This window comes from Biomphalaria glabrata, chromosome 5 (genome assembly GCF_947242115.1).
Source record: "Biomphalaria glabrata chromosome 5, xgBioGlab47.1, whole genome shotgun sequence".
In the NCBI taxonomy this organism is placed as follows: domain Eukaryota; kingdom Metazoa; phylum Mollusca; class Gastropoda; family Planorbidae; genus Biomphalaria; species Biomphalaria glabrata.
Genome location: NC_074715.1, coordinates 21,295,958 through 21,317,575, shown reverse-complemented (window position 1 = coordinate 21,317,575; position 21,618 = coordinate 21,295,958). Strand labels below are relative to the sequence as shown.

The following is a 21,618-nucleotide window of genomic DNA, read 5'->3' as shown; positions in this document are numbered from 1 at the left end:
GCACAATTATTCATTGGCATCGACAAAACCAGAATCCATAAAACAATAAACCAATTAGTTAATTAATAATTGTTAATTCATATTTTTGTTTGGCATCGAACAAGGGCGAGAAATTGTACTTGACTGATGTGGCGGTATAAGTTGAATAAGTCCCCTTTATACGTAATCATCTTCTTTTTTGATGTCACGTCTGTATTATATAAGATACTTGGCCACTTCAAAGTTTGAACCTAACAATAGATAAGTATAAAGCCTTCTATTCTCATAAGTACCCCGCTGGCACAGCTGTCAGTGTATCGGGGAGGTGGGGGGGGGGGGCTTGTGTCCTCGAGTTCCAATTGAAGTTCTACAACTTTTTTCTAAGTCATTAAAGCCACTATTTACATCTATGGGGATAAGTTGTGAACAAAGTGAGACCTGAAGTAGAAAGGTTCATTCACGAGAAAAACGTGAGAAGTGTTTTTATTTTCTTCCTTGTTGCTGACTCACTTCCCTGTTATTTTCACAATAAATGTTCGATTCTTTGCAATGTCAAGGACGCTATTTAATAGATCACTGATGACAACTGTATAATAAACAACGCTATAATGTGCACACACTTTATCTTATACATTTTATATTGCACAGTGCTAGCTCAGCAGCACTTTCTCTAGTCTACACCGGAGACACCAAATAGCTAGCTCGTCAGAGGATGTGTGTCTGCTCGTGTGGTATGAATGTTGACTCTCGATGGTCCCGGGTTCGAACTCTGCTCCCCGCCCTCCCCCGCCGTCCTGTCGGAAGTTTTGGCTTGGATAAAATAATCTTCAATCTGGAAGAGCACTGGAAACATATAAAACAAAAAGCAAAACAGATCGTCCAAGAGCAAACTGAAGTCTGTCATAACAAAGCAAAACAGATTGTCCAAGAGCAAACTGAAGTCTGTCATAACAAAGCAAAACAGATTGTCCAAGAGCAAACTGAAGTCTGTCATAACAAAGCAAAACAGATTGTCCAAGAGCAAACTGAAGTCTGTCATAACAAAGCAAAACAGATTGTCCAAGAGCAAACTGAAGTCTGTCATAACAAAGCAAAACAGATTGTCCAAGAGCAAACTGAAGTCTGTCATAAACTTGAAGAATGGAAACGTTGAATAATGTAGAGAATATTTACAGCTAAATTAACTCTAGCGTGTTCCTGTATGTGAGTGTGTGTGTGTGTGTCATAACAAAACTAGGTATCTCCCGGTGTCAGTGAAGTATAGTATCCAATGTTCTGTCATAAAACAAGACACACTTTGTTAACCTGGGGGGGGGGGGGGGAGTTCAAATACAAGTCGTACTAGTTGGTTGTTTTAGAAGTCTGAAACATTTCATCAACTTTTCTTTGCGGGGTGGGAGGGCAACATATTTTATACCTCAATGTTCTCAAAAAATTTTTAAAATACAGTTATTTATTGATCATCACCTTAAAGTTAATGGGCTTAAAATCTTAAATATGTTACTAAATCCTTTGTTAGCATGTATGCCAGTAGCATCATTACTTTGCATGTATGCCAGTAGCATCCTTTGTTAGCATGTATGACTTTTAAGTTTTATTATTCCATTAAAAATAGAAAGTTTGTCTGATAGATATTGGAAAATATTGCATCCTTCACATGTTCATATTGACTCGGGCATAGATCCAAAAGTAGGGAGATTAAACATTGCTATTCTACGTGTCTTCAGAGTAGATTTATTTATTTCGGTTACATAAAGCAAAGTATTAGGATTTTGTTTCTCTTCTTGATTTAAAAACACTAAAAACCAGTTGATATTAGTTTCACTTTGATATTCGCTAAAAACCAGTTGGCATCACACATCAAAGGATATCAACAACTTCTACGTGTTTGGTATTACAAGTTTCTCATGGAGCATTTTGTTTGTGAATACTACAAACACATACATAGAGACATCCACCCAATAAAAGTACATTTCATCTCTGCCTGTGTTTGGTATTACAAGTTTCTCATGGAGCATTTTGTTTGTGAATACTACAAACACATACATAGAGACATCCACCCAATAAAAGTACATTTCATCTCTGCCTGTGTTTGGTATTACAAGTTTCTCATGGAGCATTTTGTTTGTGAATACTACAAACACATACATAGAGACATCCACCCAATAAAAGTACATTTCATCTCTGCCTGTGTTTGGTATTACAAGTTTCTCATGGAACATTTTGTTTGTGAATACTACAAACACATACATAGAGACATCCACCCAATAAAAGTACATTTCATCTCTGCCTGTGTTTGGTATTACAAGTTTCTCATGGAGCATTTTGTTTGTGAATACTACAAACACATACATAGAGACATCCACCCAATAAAAGTACATTTCATCTCTGCCTGTGTTTGGTATTACAAGTTTCTCATGGAGCATTTTGTTTGTGAATAGTACAAACACATACATAGAGACATCCACCCAATAAAAGTACATTTCATCTCTGCCTGTGTTTGGTATTACAAGTTTCTCATGGAGCATTTTGTTTGTGAATACTACAAACACATACATAGAGACATCCACCCAATAAAAGTACATTTCATCTCTGCCTGTGTTTGGTATTACAAGTTTCTCATGGAGCATTTTGTTTGTGAATACTACAAACACATACATAGAGACATCCACCCAATAAAAGTACATTTCATCTCTGCCTGTGTTTGGTATTACAAGTTTCTCATGGAACATTTTGTTTGTGAATACTACAAACACATACATAGAGACATCCACCCAATAAAAGTACATTTCATCTCTGCCTGTGTTTGGTATTACAAGTTTCTCATGGAGCATTTTGTTTGTGAATACTACAAACACATACATAGAGACATCCACCCAATAAAAGTACATTTCATCTCTGCCTGTGTTTGGTATTACAAGTTTCTCATGGAGCATTTTGTTTGTGAATAGTACAAACACATACATAGAGACATCCACCCAATAAAAGTACATTTCATCTCTGCCTGTGTTTGGTATTACAAGTTTCTCATGGAGCATTTTGTTTGTGAATACTACAAACACATACATAGAGACATCCACCCAATAAAAGTACATTTCATCTCTGCCTGTGTTTGGTATTACAAGTTTCTCATGGAGCATTTTGTTTGTGAATAGTACAAACACATACATAGAGACATCCACCCAATAAAAGTACATTTCATCTCTGCCTGTGTTTGGTATTACAAGTTTCTCATGGAGCATTTTGATTGTGAATACTACAAACACATACATAGAGACATCCACCCAATAAAAGTACATTTCATCTCTGCCTGTGTTTGGTATTACAAGTTTCTCATGGAGCATTTTGTTTGTGAATACTACAAACACATACATAGAGACATCCACCCAATAAAAGTACATTTCATCTCTGCCTGTGTTTGGTATTACAAGTTTCTCATGGAGCATTTTGTTTGTGAATACTACAAACACATACATAGAGACATCCACCCAATAAAAGTACATTTCATCTCTGCCTGTGTTTGGTATTACAAGTTTCTCATGGAGCATTTTGTTTGTGAATACTACAAACACATACATAGAGACATCCACCCAATAAAAGTACATTTCATCTCTGCCTGTGTTTGGTATTACAAGTTTCTCATGGAGCATTTTGTTTGTGAATAGTACAAACACATACATAGAGACATCCACCCAATAAAAGTACATTTCATCTCTGCCTGTGTTTGGTATTACAAGTTTCTCATGGAGCATTTTGATTGTGAATACTACAAACACATACATAGAGACATCCACCCAATAAAAGTACATTTCATCTCTGCCTGTGTTTGGTATTACAAGTTTCTCATGGAGCATTTTGATTGTGAATACTACAAACACATACATAGAGACATCCACCCAATAAAAGTACATTTCATCTCTGCCTGTGTTTGGTATTACAAGTTTCTCATGGAGCATTTTGTTTGTGAATACTACAAACACATACATAGAGACATCCACCCAATAAAAGTACATTTCATCTCTGCCTGTGTTTGGTATTACAAGTTTCTCATGGAGCATTTTGTTTGTGAATACTACAAACACATACATAGAGACATCCACCCAATAAAAGTACATTTCATCTCTGCCTGTGTTTGGTATTACAAGTTTCTCATGGAGCATTTTGTTTGTGAATACTACAAACACATACATAGAGACATCCACCCAATAAAAGTACATTTCATCTCTGCCTGTGTTTGGTATTACAAGTTTCTCATGGAGCATTTTGATTGTGAATACTACAAACACATACATAGAGACATCCACCCAATAAAAGTACATTTCATCTCTGCCTGTGGTCTGGGGCATTGGCCAACGATCGGCTTACTCCAGGCGTCTCGGTTCTGGGCGAGTCTCTCCAACTGTCCCCACCTCATGTCCATCTGCTTGGCATCAGCTTCACCAGAGCCCGCATTGGTATAGCTCGAGCAGCCTTCCATCAGCTTCACCAGAGCCCGCATTGGTATAGCTCGAGCAGCCTTCCATCAGCTTCACCAGAGTCCGCATTGGTATAGCTCGAGCAGCCTTCCATCAGCTTCACCAGAGTCCGCATTGGTATAGCTCGAGCAGCCTTCCATCAGCTTCACCAGAGTCCGCATTGGTATAGCTCGAGCAGCCTTCCATCAGCTTCACCAGAGCCCGCATCGGTATAGCTCGAGCAGCCTTCCATCAGCTTCACCAGAGCCCGCATTGGTATAGCTCGAGCAGCCTTCCATCAGCTTCACCAGAGCCCGCATTGGTATAGCTCGAGCAGCCTTCCATCAGCTTCACCAGAGTCCGCATTGGTATAGCTCGAGCAGCCTTCCATCAGCTGAAGAACACCTGCGGAATAAAATAAAATGTACAGTTTAATAATATTTCAATGTGTGGAATTTAATATTCATTTTGTTATAGATTAGAAACTAAACAGTAGAATGACAGAAATCTTCTTCTTGTAGATCATATTTCAGAATGAAATAGTTCTTGGTCCGCCACTTGTTGGTTCTGCTTCGAAAATAAGCCCGCGAACAAGAACTACTTCCCAGCTCTCCTGTAGACATTTTCAAGTCATTGATGTCCCCTGATCACGAGTGTGTTAAAGTAGTTTTACAAAGTATAAGCTCTTCTCTTGCCTCCCCTTGATTTGCTCTGTATGGTTGATGGGGTGTGGCTTGGATTTCACAGTTCTCTCCCTTTTGAAAGGAGGAGGTCACTAACAAAAGTAAGATCTATTATGTTTGTGTTGCACTGGGTAACTCTTTTGTGTCTATATTTTATGTCTACGACTAATTTGTCTTATGATTTTTACACACAACTGTTTGTATAAATGTTAATAAAATATACATAATAATAGTTGTTCTTCTAACTATTATAGCCTCCCCTGTTTATACTGTTGATAGCTAATAGTTATAAAATTGGTGCATTTAAAAACAAACAAAAAAATGTTTTAGAAGATAAAAAATAGCCTTGACGGTTGAACCTTAATTTTGTAAGTTGTAAAATATCAGGAAATCGGATTTTCAATATATTTTCTATGTTTTGAGATCTAAACGTGACTGACGGACGGACAATTAAAAAAAACTAATAGGTCTTTTCTCCTTTTCGGAAGCCGCTAAAAACAGCAATAAATTGTTTTGTTTCGTAAATTTGAGAAATATTTTAAATTCAAGACCGAAAACGTTGTGCCATCTAGAAATCTAAAATGATAATTCACTATTAAGTCCAAGCACAGATCTATATTAAGGTCAGTGGGCCCATGCTACACATTTTTAAACCTCCATTCACCCCTACCCTATATAATCAAGTGAAGCCCTATCTATATAACTAATTCTTCCTTATCCAGCAATGCAAAAGCAATATAACCCATAATTCATTTAACTGTAGGCTAATTCAACCCTAACCCATAAAACAAACTTAAGTCCTACATTACCCCCCCCCCCTAAAAAAAACATTTAAAAAAACCCTCTGAAGTAAATGATAATGCCCTTCACGCGTATAATCTCACATTATATAATATGTTCACGCCGAATATAAAGATCTATGTTATTTATTTCCATGTATGGAAGTTTCTATTTGTTACTACCAGTATTAAGTCTATTTCTAGCCTACCATCCGTCACTAGATGACTAGTACAATACATTGAAGAAGACGTCTGAAAAGCTTGTCACTAGATCTACAACCACAACTGCGTCTTTCAATTTTCTCTTTGATCCAACTCCATCAACAGCAAGTTACAGGATATATATATATATATATATATAGTCACTGCTTCCTCTCTTTCTATCTCTCTAGCTCTCACTGTCTCTCTCCCTCTCTCTAACTGCTTGTCTGTTATCTTATGTTTATATTTCAAAAACTAAAAGCGCTATTAAACATCTTATTTTACCTTCACCTTTATCTTGTTCCATCTAGATCTAGATACGACAGCTACTTTTAGTCTTCGGAAATCTAACCATTTGGCTTGTAAAATCAAATATGCACAGACATAAAACCCATTTTTAAAACAAGAAAAAGCAGTCCGTTACTTATTTATCTATGCTTCATTAAACTGTGTACCATCATATCTGGTTTTGTAAGTCCAATTCCACTATTGGTTTAATCGTGCATTCAACATTTGTATCACTTATTACTAAGTATTAATGTGCACTATCTTGAAGTCTCTAAAAACATTTTTCTAATTTAGCTTCCTCCGGTCTCTCCTTCCATTCTCTCTCTGTCCATATCCCTCTCAAGTCTCTCTCCTTCAACTCCCTCCGTATCTTCCTCCGGTCTCTCCTTCCATTCTCTCTCTCTCTTTATGTCCCTCTCAAGTCTCTCTCCTTCAACTCCCTCCGTATCTTCCTCCGGTCTCTCCTTCCATTCTCTCTCTCTTTATGTCCCTTTCAAGTCTCTCTCCTTCAACTCCCTCCGTATCTTCCTCCGGTCTCTCCTTCCATTCTCTCTCTGCCCATGTCCCTCTCAAGTCTCTCTCCTTCAACTCCCTCCCGTATCTTCCTCCGGTCTCTCCTTCCATTCTCTCTCTCTCTTTATGTCCCTCTCAAGTCTCTCTCCTTCAACTCCCTCCCGTTTCTTCCTCCGGTCTCTCCTTCCATTCTCTCTCTGCCCATGCCCCTCTCAAGTCTCTCTCCTTCCACTCCCTCCGTATCTTCCTCCGGTCTCTCCTTCCATTCTCTCTCTCTTTATGTCCCTTTCAAGTCTCTCTCCTTCAACTCCCTCCGTATCTTCCTCCGGTCTCTCCTTCCATTCTCTCTCTCTCTTTATGTCCCTCTCAAGTCTCTCTCCTTCAACTCCCTCCGTATCTTCCTCCGGTCTCTCCTTCCATTCTCTCTCTCTTTATGTCCCTTTCAAGTCTCTCTCCTTCAACTCCCTCCGTATCTTCCTCCGGTCTCTCCTTCCATTCTCTCTCTCTCTTTATGTCCCTCTCAAGTCTCTCTCCTTCAACTCCCTCCGTATCTTCCTCCGGTCTCTCCTTCCATTCTCTCTCTGCCCATGTCCCTCTCAAGTCTCTCTCCTTCAACTCCCTCCCGTATCTTCCTCCGGTCTCTCCTTCCATTCTCTCTCTCTCTTTATGTCCCTCTCAAGTCTCTCTCCTTCAACGCCCTCCCGTTTCTTCCTCCGGTCTCTCCTTCCATTCTCTCTCTGCCCATGCCCCTCTCAAGTCTCTCTCCTTCCACTCCCTCCGTATCTTCCTCCGGTCTCTCCTTCCATTCTCTCTCTCTTTATGTCCCTTTCAAGTCTCTCTCCTTCAACTCCCTCCGTATCTTCCTCCGGTCTCTCCTTCCATTCTCTCTCTGCCCATGTCCCTCTCAAGTCTCTCTCCTTCAACTCCCTCCCGTATCTTCCTCCGGTCTCTCCTTCCATTCTCTCTCACTCTTTATGTCCCTCTCAAGTCTCTCTCCTTCAACTCCCTACCGTTTCTTCCTCCGGTCTCTCCTTCCATTCTCTCTCTCTTTATGTCCCTCTCAAGTCTCTCTCCTTCAACTCCCTCCGTATCTTTCTCCGTTCTCTCCTTCCATTCTCTCTCTGCCCATGTCCCTCTCAAGTCTCTCTCCTTCAACTCCCTCCGTATCTTCCTCCGGTCTCTCTTTCCATTCTCTCTCTCTTTATGTCCCTCTCAAGTCTCTCTCCTCAAACTCCCTCCCGTATCTTCCTCCGGTCTCTCCTTCCATTCTCTCTCTCTCTCTCTTTATGTCCCTCTCAAGTCTCTCTCCTCAAACTCCCTCCCGTATCTTCCTCCGGTCTCTCCTTCCATTCTCTCTCTCTCTCTTTATGTCCCTCTCAAGTCTCTCTCCTCAAACTCCCTCCCGTATCTTCCTCCGGTCTCTCCTTCCATTCTCTCTCTCCATGTTCCTCTCAAGTCTCTCTCCTCAAACTCCCTCCCGTATCTTCCTCCGGTCTCTCCTTCCATTCTCTCTCTCCATGTTCCTCTCAAGTCTCTCTCCTCAAACTCCCTCCCGTATCTTCCTCCGGTCTCTCCTTCCATTCTCTCTCTCCATGTTCCTCTCAAGTCTCTCTCCTCAAACTCCCTCCCGTATCTTCCTCCGGTCTCTCTTTCCATTCTCTCTCTCTCTCTCTGCCCATGTCCCTCTCAAGTCTCTCTCCTTCAACTCCCTCCCGTATCTTCCTCCGGTCTCTCCTTCCATTCTCTCTCTCTCTCTTTATGTCCCTCTCAAGTCTCTCTCCTCAAACTCCCTCCCGTATCTTCCTCCGGTCTCTCCTTCCATTCTCTCTCTCCATGTTCCTCTCAAGTCTCTCTCCTCAAACTCCCTCCCGTATCTTCCTCCGGTCTCTCCTTCCATTCTCTCTCTCTATGTTCCTCTCAAGTCTCTCTCCTCAAACTCCCTCCCGTATCTTCCTCCGGTCTCTCCTTCCATTCTCTCTCTCCATGTTCCTCTCAAGTCTCTCTCCTCAAACTCCCTCCCGTATCTTCCTCCGGTCTCTCTTTCCATTCTCTCTCTCTCTCTCTCTCTTTATGTCCCTCTCAAGTCTCTCTCCTCAAACTCCCTCCCGTATCTTCCTCCGGTCTCTCCTTCCATTCTCTCTCTCTCTCTTTATGTCCCTCTCAAGTCTCTCTCCTCAAACTCCCTCCCGTATCTTCCTCCGGTCTCTCCTTCCATTCTCTCTCTCCATGTTCCTCTCAAGTGTCTCTCCTCAAACTCCCTCCCGTATCTTCCTCCGGTCTCTCCTTCCATTCTCTCTCTCCATGTTCCTCTCAAGTCTCTCTCCTCAAACTCCCTCCCGTATCTTCCTCCGGTCTCTCCTTCCATTCTCTCTCTCCATGTTCCTCTCAAGTGTCTCTCCTCCCCCTTCCTCCCATATCTTCCTCAAGTTGACACATTGAAACATTTACCTGCTCATCTTGGTTTATTTTCTTTACTTGAGAAATAGAAACTAGAAAGAAACAAACCTGCAGTCTATATGCAGTCATTATGCTGTCTTATTGCAGTCGTTATGCTTTTGTGTTAGATCAGTGATAACGTTGTAGAGCAGTGGTTCTCAAAGTATGGTCCGCGGACCCCCAGGGTCCGTGAGTCGAACGTAAGGAGTCCGCAAAAATAGGGAAATTGTATACAATTAAAATAACTTCTACCCTAAAGCCAGTTTATGCAATCGGATAATTGTGATAATTATCAACTTGCCCCTCGCTGCTGTTTAATTTGTCTATTACGGATTATTTGTTGACGACCTAAACCATTTGAAAACTATTTTCACTTGGATATTCCTGTGGGATGGACAAAGATTTCAAACAGATGAATCCACACCAATGCAAGAGTCGCTTATTGGCATATTCACAAATGACGAACATAAGCACCACTACTGGTAGACACACAGATGACACTTTTATCTCCTGAATTGTGGGCTAGTGCAGGGGTCGGCAACCTTTTGAGTGGGAAGAGCCAAAAATTCAATGTTTCTAAAGAGCCACAAGATTTCTTTTTCTTCCGAACATTTCGTTAGAATTCGTTAAATTGTTTAATTTTGCGCCAAAGAATCGTAGTTGCCCCTTTAATTTTTTCCTGTCACACTTCTGACTCCATCAGTGTTGCTATTGAAACGATTCATTTATATCGATTTTATTGTCTTCAATGTATTTTCGCACGTCCTTAGCTCTATCTTTTCCTCTAGGTTGTCACGAGAGCGGTAGCAATCCTAGAAGATATTTTTTTGGACCTTGGGAAGACATATATCTGACAAAAAGGCCAACTTGTGCCGTGTCTTTTATGTAGTTAGACTCATCTATATCAAGTGATAAGGCAGAAGAAAATTTTATATCTTCCACCTGCAAATATGTTACAGTCCAAGACATGGAGAGGGGTGCGCTGAAAAGCGAGTACAAGTGGCTGAGAGATAGAATCGAATCAGAACAATTTTTTTATTTTTTTTTCTTCGATAAAATAAATAATATTTGCGCATGGAACTAAAGAGCCGCAGCTTAACATCCAAAGAGCCGCACGTGGCTCGCGAGCCGCAGGTTGCCGACCCCTGGGCTAGTGTACACAAATTGTTGACTGCTTTTCCGTCTTTCAATTTGGTAGAATGTGGATTCAGCTGGTTACGAACCTCATCACAAAATAAAACAAACCGACTAGAAATGGTTGCTTGTGGAGATTTGTTTGTCTACATTTGTAGCTGATATACTCAGAGCATTTGTGTAGCTTTTTCACTAAGGGCTACCTGGGCAAGTTTCGACTATCCAGGGTAAAAAAATAGTTTGAGAATCTCTTTTGTAGAATACAAAATCCTTCAATTAAAAAGGGAGATAATCCAGTTGGTAACTTTTTTGAAATCTCCTTTAGTCTTTATACAATCTTCAAGTTTCTATCTCCCTTTGTAGTTTAAATTGTATTCCTGTTTAAACATTAATTCCCAATGAAATGAGTTCATTTGCACTAGTGCACTATTTTAAATTCATTGTAAACGGCCATTAAGTTCGTTAATCTAGTCCGATAGTAGACAGTGTAGAGTGATGATGAAATAAAAAGCGACGGACATAATATATGATGTTGGCCTGTTACACAATTAAATATTTATACAGTACATTGGAGATTTCATTTTAAAACACACACATCCATACACCTGCAGTATGTCACAGCCTCTAACAGTAAGTCAGTCCTCAGTTGTTTGGTGTGTGTGTGTGTATGTAGTTGTTTCAATTTTGTTTTAAAAACCAAACAAATGATGTCGATCCAGTTCTAGAATTTTATTTTCTTAGAATTTCGTAAATATTACATTTTTTGTTTAGACCTTCTTCATTGAGTGGGACGTGTAATGCATTACGTGAGTATGTTTCATCCGCCTAGGAGTGTGTAACATAATATGTTTAGCATCTGATTTTTATTATTTATTCAACGTTTAATGATATTTTAACAGCACAAACTGTAAATAGAGCGATAGTTTAAACAGTTTAGTAAACAGTTCCACATTTTGGCAAGCCTTGAGCACCCTGGGGGGGGGGGGGGGGGGGCTGTTAGGAAGTGATCGGACTTCAATGACAGACATTGTTCCGAATTTAAATGAACACTAAATTGTCATGATGATACTAGTTAATTGTAACACTTAGTTGTTGTGATCACATTAATTATTAGTAACACTAAATCGTTGTGATAACACTAGTTTGTTGTGATGTTCAATTGGGATAGCATTGCTTTGTAAGAAAGGTAAATATTGAGAATCTGGGTCCGGATTATGGTTATTTAAATATCTTTCAATAAATAATTTGGTCAAAAGTGCTATCTAACTTATTTTATTTTTGTTCTCTCTCTCTCTCTCTCTCTCTCTCACACACACACACACATACACACTCTTGTTTACTACTATATGCCCAATCTTAAATTGATTTGTCAAAAAAAATCAAAGAAACTGACTGTATATGTGTGTATGGTGTGTGTTTTATCGTGCATGTGTCTTGAGGTAGACGCATGTGTGTGAGTATATCTGCTTGGGCTTAGGAGTGGGTAGAAGTTAAAAAACAACACACCAGATGGCGTATTTGTTTCTTCTGATATCAAGCTAGACTTGTTACCCCCGCTCACCCTCCCCCTGCATATCAATCGATGTTCTAGTTGAGTCTCAAGTGAAGTGCTGAGTGAACAGAGCACACATCTAGTGTTTGTGTGTCATGGAAGTAAACATCTACATTCTACTTTGACGTCTACTTCTGTTGTTCACTCTGACTAGGCCAGTGGGTTTGAAAACATTCTCACTAGTTGACAGCCCAACATCACAACGATGTGTTTTGGATCAGGTGATTTGTATTTTTCATAAACAACACACATTCTGAAAAGTTGCATCAACAACACACATTCTGAAAAGTTGCAACGAATTTCTGTCTGATTCTTATAGGAAATTTCTTTATAAAGTTCTACCTGTGTTACTTCCCTTGTTATGTTATTTTTTTTATATTACGCCTTTTTCTTGTTCTTATAATTAAAAAAAAATAAGTCAAAGGCTAAGATAATAGATATATCTAGATTAGTGTATTCTATTTAACATTGAATTCTGGTATTTACCAGTTAAAAAGTTTAGACTGAGTGAATCTCAGTGAGTATATTTTTGTTGGCTATTGCCATTAATGTGTGCTTGTATATGTGTGCTTTGTGTAAAGTATAGTGTATAAATGTTTGTGTCTCCTCAGAGAAATCCCGAAGACTATACTGCTAGACAAAGAGCCAGGGAACAGGAAGAGAAAACAGAGAAATCCCGAGTGCCTAGAAGATCTATAACAGATCGCCTTAGGGCCGGAATCAAAGGGGCAGGAAGAACCAAAGACGCTTCTAAGAGATACAGCTATGCAGGGGAGAGAAGTATTTCGTTAGACACACCGGAAGTAGCAAGAGCCGCCAGAGAATATCGATTAAACAGACGTTCCCAGATTGTGGACAACAATGACTTCCAGGAACACGAAACTCTGAGAGAACAGAGACATGAAGAAAAGCAACCGTCTAGTAAAGACGACTCGGTAACTATTCCCAACATTTCTAATCCAGACACATCTACATTAACCCTCAAAACAAGCCGAAGAAAAGATGATCTTTCTTTGGATTTGGCTTCCATCGCTTTAGGAAGACGAATCCAAGTGGAGGAAATCCCGGTTCCAGTTTCAAGTGAATGGAATAAAAAGTCTGAGCAGACAATACCAGATCAAAGGACAAATATTTTATCTCGTTCAAAGTCGGAAGACATTTCTCTGACTACCTCTGCAAGTTACGAACTTTCATTGGGTAACCGACCACCTTCAATTCCAGAGACTCCTGTTCGATCCTCAAAGAAAGTTAGAGCGCCTGAACCTCCAGCTATCACTGCCAGCTCAACCGCTTTTGTCAACTCAACTGTAACATCCGAGAAAAACCCAGATATTTTCACTTCTGCTGATCCAAGTTCGACAGATTCCACCAATCAAATCATTTCACAAAACAACGTACGTGTTACAAAAGCAGATAGGAACTCTGCAGCAGATGTAGAGAGCAAAAACAGCAAAGCCTCAAGCGATTCATTCTCTGTGCCACAAAGACCTCCTAGACTGAAAAAACGATTAGGCTCTTCGGAAACCTCTCTAGAGCTTCCATCCCCAGAGTCTCCACCAGTCCTAAACAGTTATAGCGCTTTCCAAGGTTTAATAGACAGTTTAGATTCTGAACCGTCAAAACATGAGAAATCACTTACAATCCCAGAAATCAATCATCTTGAACATATAGTTACACCTAAGGAAGACTCCAATACAAACGTAGATATTATACAGATTTGTTCTGACACGAACACAGCTGCTCAAGAAGAAACTATTATTACCAAGTTTACTTCAAATGTACCAAATACACACGAAACTCTTTCTCTAGAATCTGATCAACCTTTTGAGATCTCCATTCAAGAGGCTAGACAATATCCAGACAGTAATCCTATTACGTCAACTGATTTGGAAGTGTTGGACGATTCGGTAGACGTCACAATGTCCATGGTTCAGATTCGCGTGGAAGCCAAGTTGCCTAGTAACGCGCAGCTCTTGGATTCGGACGATGAGGCCCCTCCACCTCTACCTACTTCTCCTCCACCTCTCCCCAGTTCTGCTCCTCCACCCCTTCCCCTCAGCACAGCGGAGGCACCCTTGATCGACGTCAGTCTCTTGGACCAAGAAGAAACGCTTATCATTACAGAGTACACTATTCCCTTGACTCTCACTGAACAACAGCGCAGAGAATTTAAAGGACACAACTCCACGACCTATTCCGTAAAGGAACACGAGTTATCGGACTTCGATCCCCTCTCTACATACACATTTTCAGAAAAGAACAACTTTAGTGTCCCCGATGCTTCCAACATCCCAGCCAAGACAGGAGATATCTTTCAGTCTTTCGACCCACTCCTCGATTTCACAGAGACAACTGACGTGAATGCCAACAAGCCGAATCAGTTTTCAAACAACTTAATAAATATCAACAGTTCGGATGACCTTGATGATTACGTCAGAAATGGATCTGAAACGCTTTCCCCAGGTAAGTTCAGGATTTAAATGTCATTAACTTCATCTAAATGAACTTGAGATCTTTGTCAATGAAACTCTGTTGTCTTTCTATTCCTGTATAGGCTCAGCAAGTTTCTAAGTCCTACATAGACCCTGGATTTACACTTGAAAAAACATCAGGATAATAGAATTAATTAGAAAAAAAATCTAATAACAACAAACTAAAAAAAACAACACGATTCTTGTCCATTTATTTGGCCAGCGTTGGAGAGATATCAGTGGAAGAGGTTAAACCCTTTCCCTGTAATTCGAAAATCTGCACAACCAAGAAAGTTGTCTGTATCGTATGTCACTAGAACATTCTAGGTCATTGGTGAGTCTGCCGTAGCCGCGTGTAAGGCTGCGCCTTTCCTGCACCTTACTTCAGACTCTCAAAAGTTTGATGACTATTGGAAGTAATCCTTTCGTGTACAAGTCAATATCCAAGTTTACTGAGACATTCTTTTCTATTTAGTATTAGAGGTTAACCTTTTTTTTTTTTTTTTACATTACACTATGAGCCTAAGAGAGATTATCATTCCTTTTGAGACCCCCCTCCCAGCCCTGGTGGCACACATTGTAAAAAATCTTATTCTTGGCGTCGCTTTTGCTAGGGACTACACGAGTTTATTGGTGTCGGTTTTGTTTCAAGCTTCTGATTCACTCAGATAAGACATAAAGGTTATCACTCAGATAAGACATAAAGGTTATCACTCAGATAAGACAAGAGAGTTACTTGTGACGTTTTTGTATGTTTATGACTCTTTGTATTTGCCAAAGTTTATATTCTATAAGTATTGAACACTCGGTAGATTTAGTAGTTCAAGGACTTTTTCTAAACACTGACTACATGATTCCTAAAATAACTTTCCTGTTGAAAGTAATAAGTTTTGTTAGTACGATCATATTTACGTAAGGGGCTTCGGGAATAGAGGGGAGAAGTCAAAGTCTATAGTTCGTTTTTAGTCCTCCTACTGAGCCAAAAGTATATTCAATGAAATTTTATTTTATTTGGGCTCTAGTAAGATACAAAAGTAGATTTAGTATGGCTCTTACAAAAGTAGATTTAGTATGGCTCTTACAAAAGTAGATTTAGTATGGCTCTTACAAAAGTAGATTTAGTATGGCTCTTACAAAAGTAGATTTAGTATGGCTCTTACAAAAGTAGATTTAGTATGGCTCTTACAAAAGTAGATTTAGTATGGCTCTTACAAAAGTAGATTTAGTATGGCTCTTACAAAAGTAGATTTAGTATGGCTCTTACAAAAGTAGATTTAGTATGGCTCTTACAAAAGTAGATTTAGTATGGCTCTTACAAAAGTAGATTTAGTATGGCTCTTACAAAAGTAGATTTAGTATGGCTCTTACAAAAGTAGATTTAGTATGGCTCTTACAAAAGTAGATTTAGTATGGCTCTTACAAAAGTAGATTTAGTATGGCTCTTACAAAAGTAGATTTAGTATGGCTCTTACAAAAGTAGATTTAGTATGGCTCTTACAAAAGTAGATTTAGTATGGCTCTTACAAAAGTAGATTTAGTATGGCTCTTACAAAAGTAGATTTAGTATGGCTCTTACAAAAGTAGATTTAGTATGGCTCTTACAAAAGTAGATTTAGTATGGCTCTTACAAAAGTAGATTTAGTATGGTTCTTACAAAAGTAGATTTAGTATGGCTCTTACAAAAGTAGATTTAGTATGGCTCTTACAAAAGTAGATTTAGTATGGCTCTTACAAAAGTAGATTTAGTATGGCTCTTGTAGATTTAGTATGGCTCTTGTAGATTTAGTATGGCTCTTGTAGATTTAGTATGGCTCTTGTAGATTTAGTATGGCTCTTACAAAGAGCTAAAAGAAAACACACGTTGAAGGCACAACGTATTTCCCCGCATGTGACAAAAGTCCAAACTGGCAACTGGTCTGGCAAGTCAGTTGAAGTAATGCACTCTTCCTAAAGAGTCGGACCCAAAGATGACTTTTTAAAAAAATCTGAATCACCATCCCTCGTAAATTGTGACTCTATTTTAGAATGTTTTGTATCATAATCATAACCAATTGATCTAATTATATTATTATTATTATATATTATATTATTATATTATTATTATACAATAAGTCAATAATAAAAAAAACAAACATTTGTTATATTTTGTTATGTCTATATTAACAGGAGACAGTGGTCATTTAACATTCAGTCTTTCCAGTACTTCTGAAAGTGACGGAGGCAATGGGCGCGGTAGTCCTGGAAGCTCGGACAGAAAGAGCCCCGCTCGGTCCGCCGACAGCCCAGAATCTGGCTTCCACGAAACAATATTCAGTTCCTCATCTTCCAACCTGTCCTCGAAACCTCCGAGCATGTACGATCAGGACGTCAGAGCCCACAATAAGAAGCCCAACATTGCGCCCCAGCCTCAAAACTCAGACAGTTCCGCCTTCGTCAAACAGGAAAACGGTTCTCAAAATTTGAAGAAGTCGCCGAGTGGTGAGTGGGGCGCGATGTCCCCCAAGGGCAAAGAGTTGGTGGATAAGGCCAAACATTTCGCGGACATGGTGCAGCCTAAAGTGGTGGTCCGGCGAGAGAAGGAATCCAGCGTGGAAGGTGATTTCTCCCAAGACACTCTCCAGAGCCTGGAGCTGCAGAGGAGAGCCATCATCTCACAGAGTGTTGTGAAGAGGAAACCCAATGTCGTCTTGTCCCCATCAGCTGACCTTGACAATAAGCTTTTTCAAGGTCAGTGTACCTGTACAGCTAAAACACACACACAAACACAAGGCAGCACACACGCACGCACACTGCACACACACATATTAATGAAATATAATTCTAAAAGTTTCTACACAAAAAAGAAATCTGTATTTTTCAATTAACATGATGAACATAAGTTGAGTTATGAAAGTTATAACTATGAAATTAACAAAACAAAATAACGTGCCTAGTATTTTTTTTCCTCTGAAATGTCAGTCCATGTACCTACAAGTATTTCAAAAGCGTATTGAGCAATACTTGCATTGATGTATTCAAGAATAAGGGAGGCAATAATGAAGTGACCCAGATTAATTGTATTTTCCTGAGTTATATTTCCCTGCTTTTCAGCTAAGCTACTATGGCTCACTAAATGGTCAACTGTTGTAAATAGATTAAATAACGTCTCGGCCCAATCACACTCTAATAATAGACATGCATATATTTAAAAAAAAATATTTAGACTAAATGTAAGTAGTCTTAAGTAGCTGGTTATTCCTAGGCATGGGAGGTTGTTCTCTTAGGCCTACATAGGCCTACGGTTATATCGCCTACAATTGAAGTTGACATTTCAAACCAACTTGATTTAGTGTTAGTCAATGTCCCATTGTGAATGTCCATTTCAAATATCCATTGATCCTAAATCATGATCCACTGTTCTTAAAGTCAACACTCTACTGAGGATCGATTCCAACTGTATGTTTCTATCTGATGCCTAGAGTCTGTAAATGTCGAGTATTGCAGTGGAACCTATGACTATTGTAGTATGTTGTTGTTAAGTGATGTCCAGTTTCTTAGGTTCTATCATCTCGTGCATTTTAAAGATGTGACCAATACTAAACCATTGAGGTGTACGTGTTGGAAGGGGAGGGCTGGCTTGTAAAAGCGTGCCTATAATCTTCTAGCTCATTGATCTGTCTAGGACTTGATCCAACACGGCTCACAGTGTACAGTCCGAACTTAATCCGCTCAGCCGTTTTGTCCGTACCGGTGTGAAGGGTCCTACACATCTGACGCCCCAGTTATCACTACTAGAACTTCATCGTACTCACATCGACTTGAATTTTGTTATTGACATGTTTAATGTTCAGTTACTCTCTTTGTACTTTTGTTATATTTTAATTCACGTAGTGAATGCTACCTTCATATGTAGCAATTTGTGTTTTAGCCACTTAGCCAGTGAGTGCTACCTTCATACGTAGAAACGTGTGTTTGTTCAAACACTTAGTGTAAAAGTGTAATTAAGTCTATTGAATACTTAACATAAAAGACAGAGAGAAGAGCCAGTCAACATTCTCCATTTCGGGAAATAAAAAGTTAATAAGGAAAAAAAATGATTCAAACCAGACAGACAAATAGAACAGAAAGTCAGTGTAAACACAACATCTGCAGTTCCTTATGTGAGCTTAAAAAAGTATCAAATTCATTCAGTTTGTTTGATAAGTTTTCATCTCGTTAGCAGAAATAAAATTTTGGATTGGCCTCAGCTCTGGAAGAAAAGCGCGCCAAACAAAACAAAAATGGCTGGTTCCACTGCCACCAAAGTAACTGCCAACTTTTCGTGACCTGTAGGTGGAAATGAATGTCGCTCCATAATCTTCAGTCACATGACATAGTGCTCTACGAGATGTAAGGAATATCTTTGTCATTCTGCGACTGAAGGAGGCCAACACTAGAAACACTGGATGACTGCAACGTCGAAATACAAATACATCTAAACCTATTTTGAAACAAGATCCTCTGCAAGTAGTTGCCCAGTCACCTTGAGCAATGTAACGCTAACCACACACAGAGCTGTTAACACTTTTCTATTAAATTTGTGTTCAGGTTAGGGTTAGGGTTCGAGTCACAGAGTTTAGAAACGTCATAAGTTGTTTGTTTAAATCTTCCATGTGGTGTTTGTGTATTGTCATTTCATTGACCTGACTTGACTGTGACCCAGGCTTGATAAATGATGACAGATCTTCACCAGGTGACTTTGTATCCTTATGAGCTAGGCCACGCCCCTGACAATATCAGATCCCACGCCATTAATTTTTTTCTTAAATAGCGTATGTATAAACACTTGCTCATTTTTCTCTACACTGCACCTGAAGTTCTTGAGTTCTTGAGACAATGATTTATATTTTGATTTGACATATTTTGTGATTAGACTATCTAATTGTAATGCGTACAATGTCGTACACATTTCAAATGTTCAATGTTTGCCTCTGAATTGTCTAGGTTGTCTATTGTTTGTTTTGTCTAATGTCTGTGTGGTCCAATGTCTGTCTTTTCTATTTATGTCTTGCCTAATGCATGGCTGTTGGATCCAATGTCTGTCTTTGCTATAGTCTGGACATTACTGTAAGAATCTATTTCAATCGACTTGGGTGTCCACAATGTAATTTGTTCAGCACAATGTCGCTCGTATGTATTTCAGTTGACAGTAAAACTTCAACTAATTCAATACGCCTACCATTTTGATATTAGGCAATGATGACTTCAATTGTATTCAACTTATTTTTGTTTTCAAGTTGAAACTACCATTGTGAAATAGTTTATGATAATATCAATGTCGATTATCCTAACTATATATCAGTATTTAAGCTTTTCTTTCCAACAAACTTGTCTGAATGAGCGCTTGACTGCACTGGTGGATGACACTTAATGCCCACTGACTTTAAGCCCTAACTCCACAGCGTACACCTTACATTGCAGCTTGAGACATTTTCTTCTGATTACTTTTTTACATCCAGTCAAAATTCAATGGCCAAACACATCTTGACAAACTTACATACCTTGATGTTTTCAAACACATCTTGACAAACTTACATACCTTGATGTTTTAAGATGCACTTGGTGTAAGGACGCCACTTGCAATAGTGGACTTGTGGCGCCATTTTGGCGTGTTGGTCCGAATACTTAAATTGTTGACATTTCTAATGCATGGTCAAAGTTTGACCTACTTCTTGAAGTTGTGTCTGTCTTTTAAAAACCTGTTCAAATCGTCTGTACAATCAATAAGCAAAGTTACAGGTAAGACAAAATAGCTGTAGCTAGAAACAAATAGTGTAGAGCTATTTAAACATCAAATATTTGTAGATTTATTATTAGGTAATCATTTCTCCTTTCTGAGGTTTGAAGTGTTGATTTGCGATGCTAATTTGTATTTTGTATTTTTGTTTTAATTTTTTTTTATTAATCTTTAATCGTACATTTACACATGAATAAAAAACAGTCGCCTTCATAATACTAGATACAAACAAATACAACACAGTGACACGTACAAAATAATCATGGAAACCAAATGTCCCCTTCTGTTCATAATTTGAAGAACTTTCTTCAATTTAGTTATCTCTCTTTGTGTTGCATTACTCTCTAGGTACTAACAATCTCCCTAAAAACTAATCCCAGATGGTACCATAGTTTCTGAAGTTGCAGCGGCTCTGTTCTTGGAAAATACTCGTACGATCTGTCATGAACACATTTGGTTACCATAGTAAACTTTCGTCACTTTACTGGCCACGTGATCTCCTTGTACGAATTGTTAATTCGATCAGTGTATTGAAGAAGTTTACTTGCGATTCACTCGCAAATGTGAAACTAAAGGGAAGTAACTACAGCTGCATAAAAAAGGGGTGGGGGGGGGGGCTTACAATCTCATTAGAATACATGGCAAGACACTGTAACATTCGCACCTCCCCCCCCCCCCACTATATATGCCCCCATTTCATCATCCTCTGTTTTTGCGGGCGTTCCCCTGATCAGTTGTTGCTCGGGGTCCTGGAGATGACACATAAGGGGTCAGGTTGACCTTATCCAACATGTTTTTGACGAACAACCTAGCACGCATCTAAATGTAAACTTTGAACGCTCAGGCATGAATATTAAATAGTCTGTGTGCACTTTGGTTATCTGCCCACTCGAGTTGTCTCCCTTTATCTGCCAAGTTCATGTCTTTAGATTGTTTTCTAAAACACAGCCTAGTGTGAACAATTTATTTCTCAGTAATAGCCTTTTCTCAAGAAAAGAATTCATCCGCGATAACGCAAACAATAACGGATGCCTGTTCGTGTGGGTTGCGCTTTGGACTGTCGTTTGATTGTTACTATGGTTACGGGTTCGAATTCTTCCCGCTGTCACCCCCCCCTCCCCCAGCCGTTCTGTGGAAATTTTGTGCTAGGTAGTCGACAAAATTTAAATCGAAAGGAGCATTCAAAACATGGAATGCAAAACGAAACAATTCAATCAATTTTATACTTTCTATTTCTCTTGTGTAAAGTGTCTCTACTGTTTGACTAGTTTGGGAAGTAGCAGACAGAAAAGAAGCACAAATCGAGTTGCATACCTCCAAGAAACTTTACTTCTGAAGAGCTCTCTATTCTCTCTCTGTAATTAGACATCATT

The 21,618-nt window shown here is 39.2% G+C and overlaps 1 protein-coding gene across 1 annotated transcript in view; it reads left to right on the top strand.

Annotated features, from left to right (window-relative positions):
- LOC106073387 (uncharacterized) overlaps positions 1-21,618 on the top strand; it is a 140,671-nt gene that overhangs the window by 70,022 nt on the left and 49,031 nt on the right. Inside the window, exons 14-15 of the mRNA XM_056030344.1 lie at positions 12,631-14,482; positions 16,657-17,217. Of these exons, the coding sequence (XP_055886319.1) occupies positions 12,631-14,482; positions 16,657-17,217 (2,413 nt within the window). The remainder of the gene's footprint in view (positions 1-12,630; positions 14,483-16,656; positions 17,218-21,618) is intronic.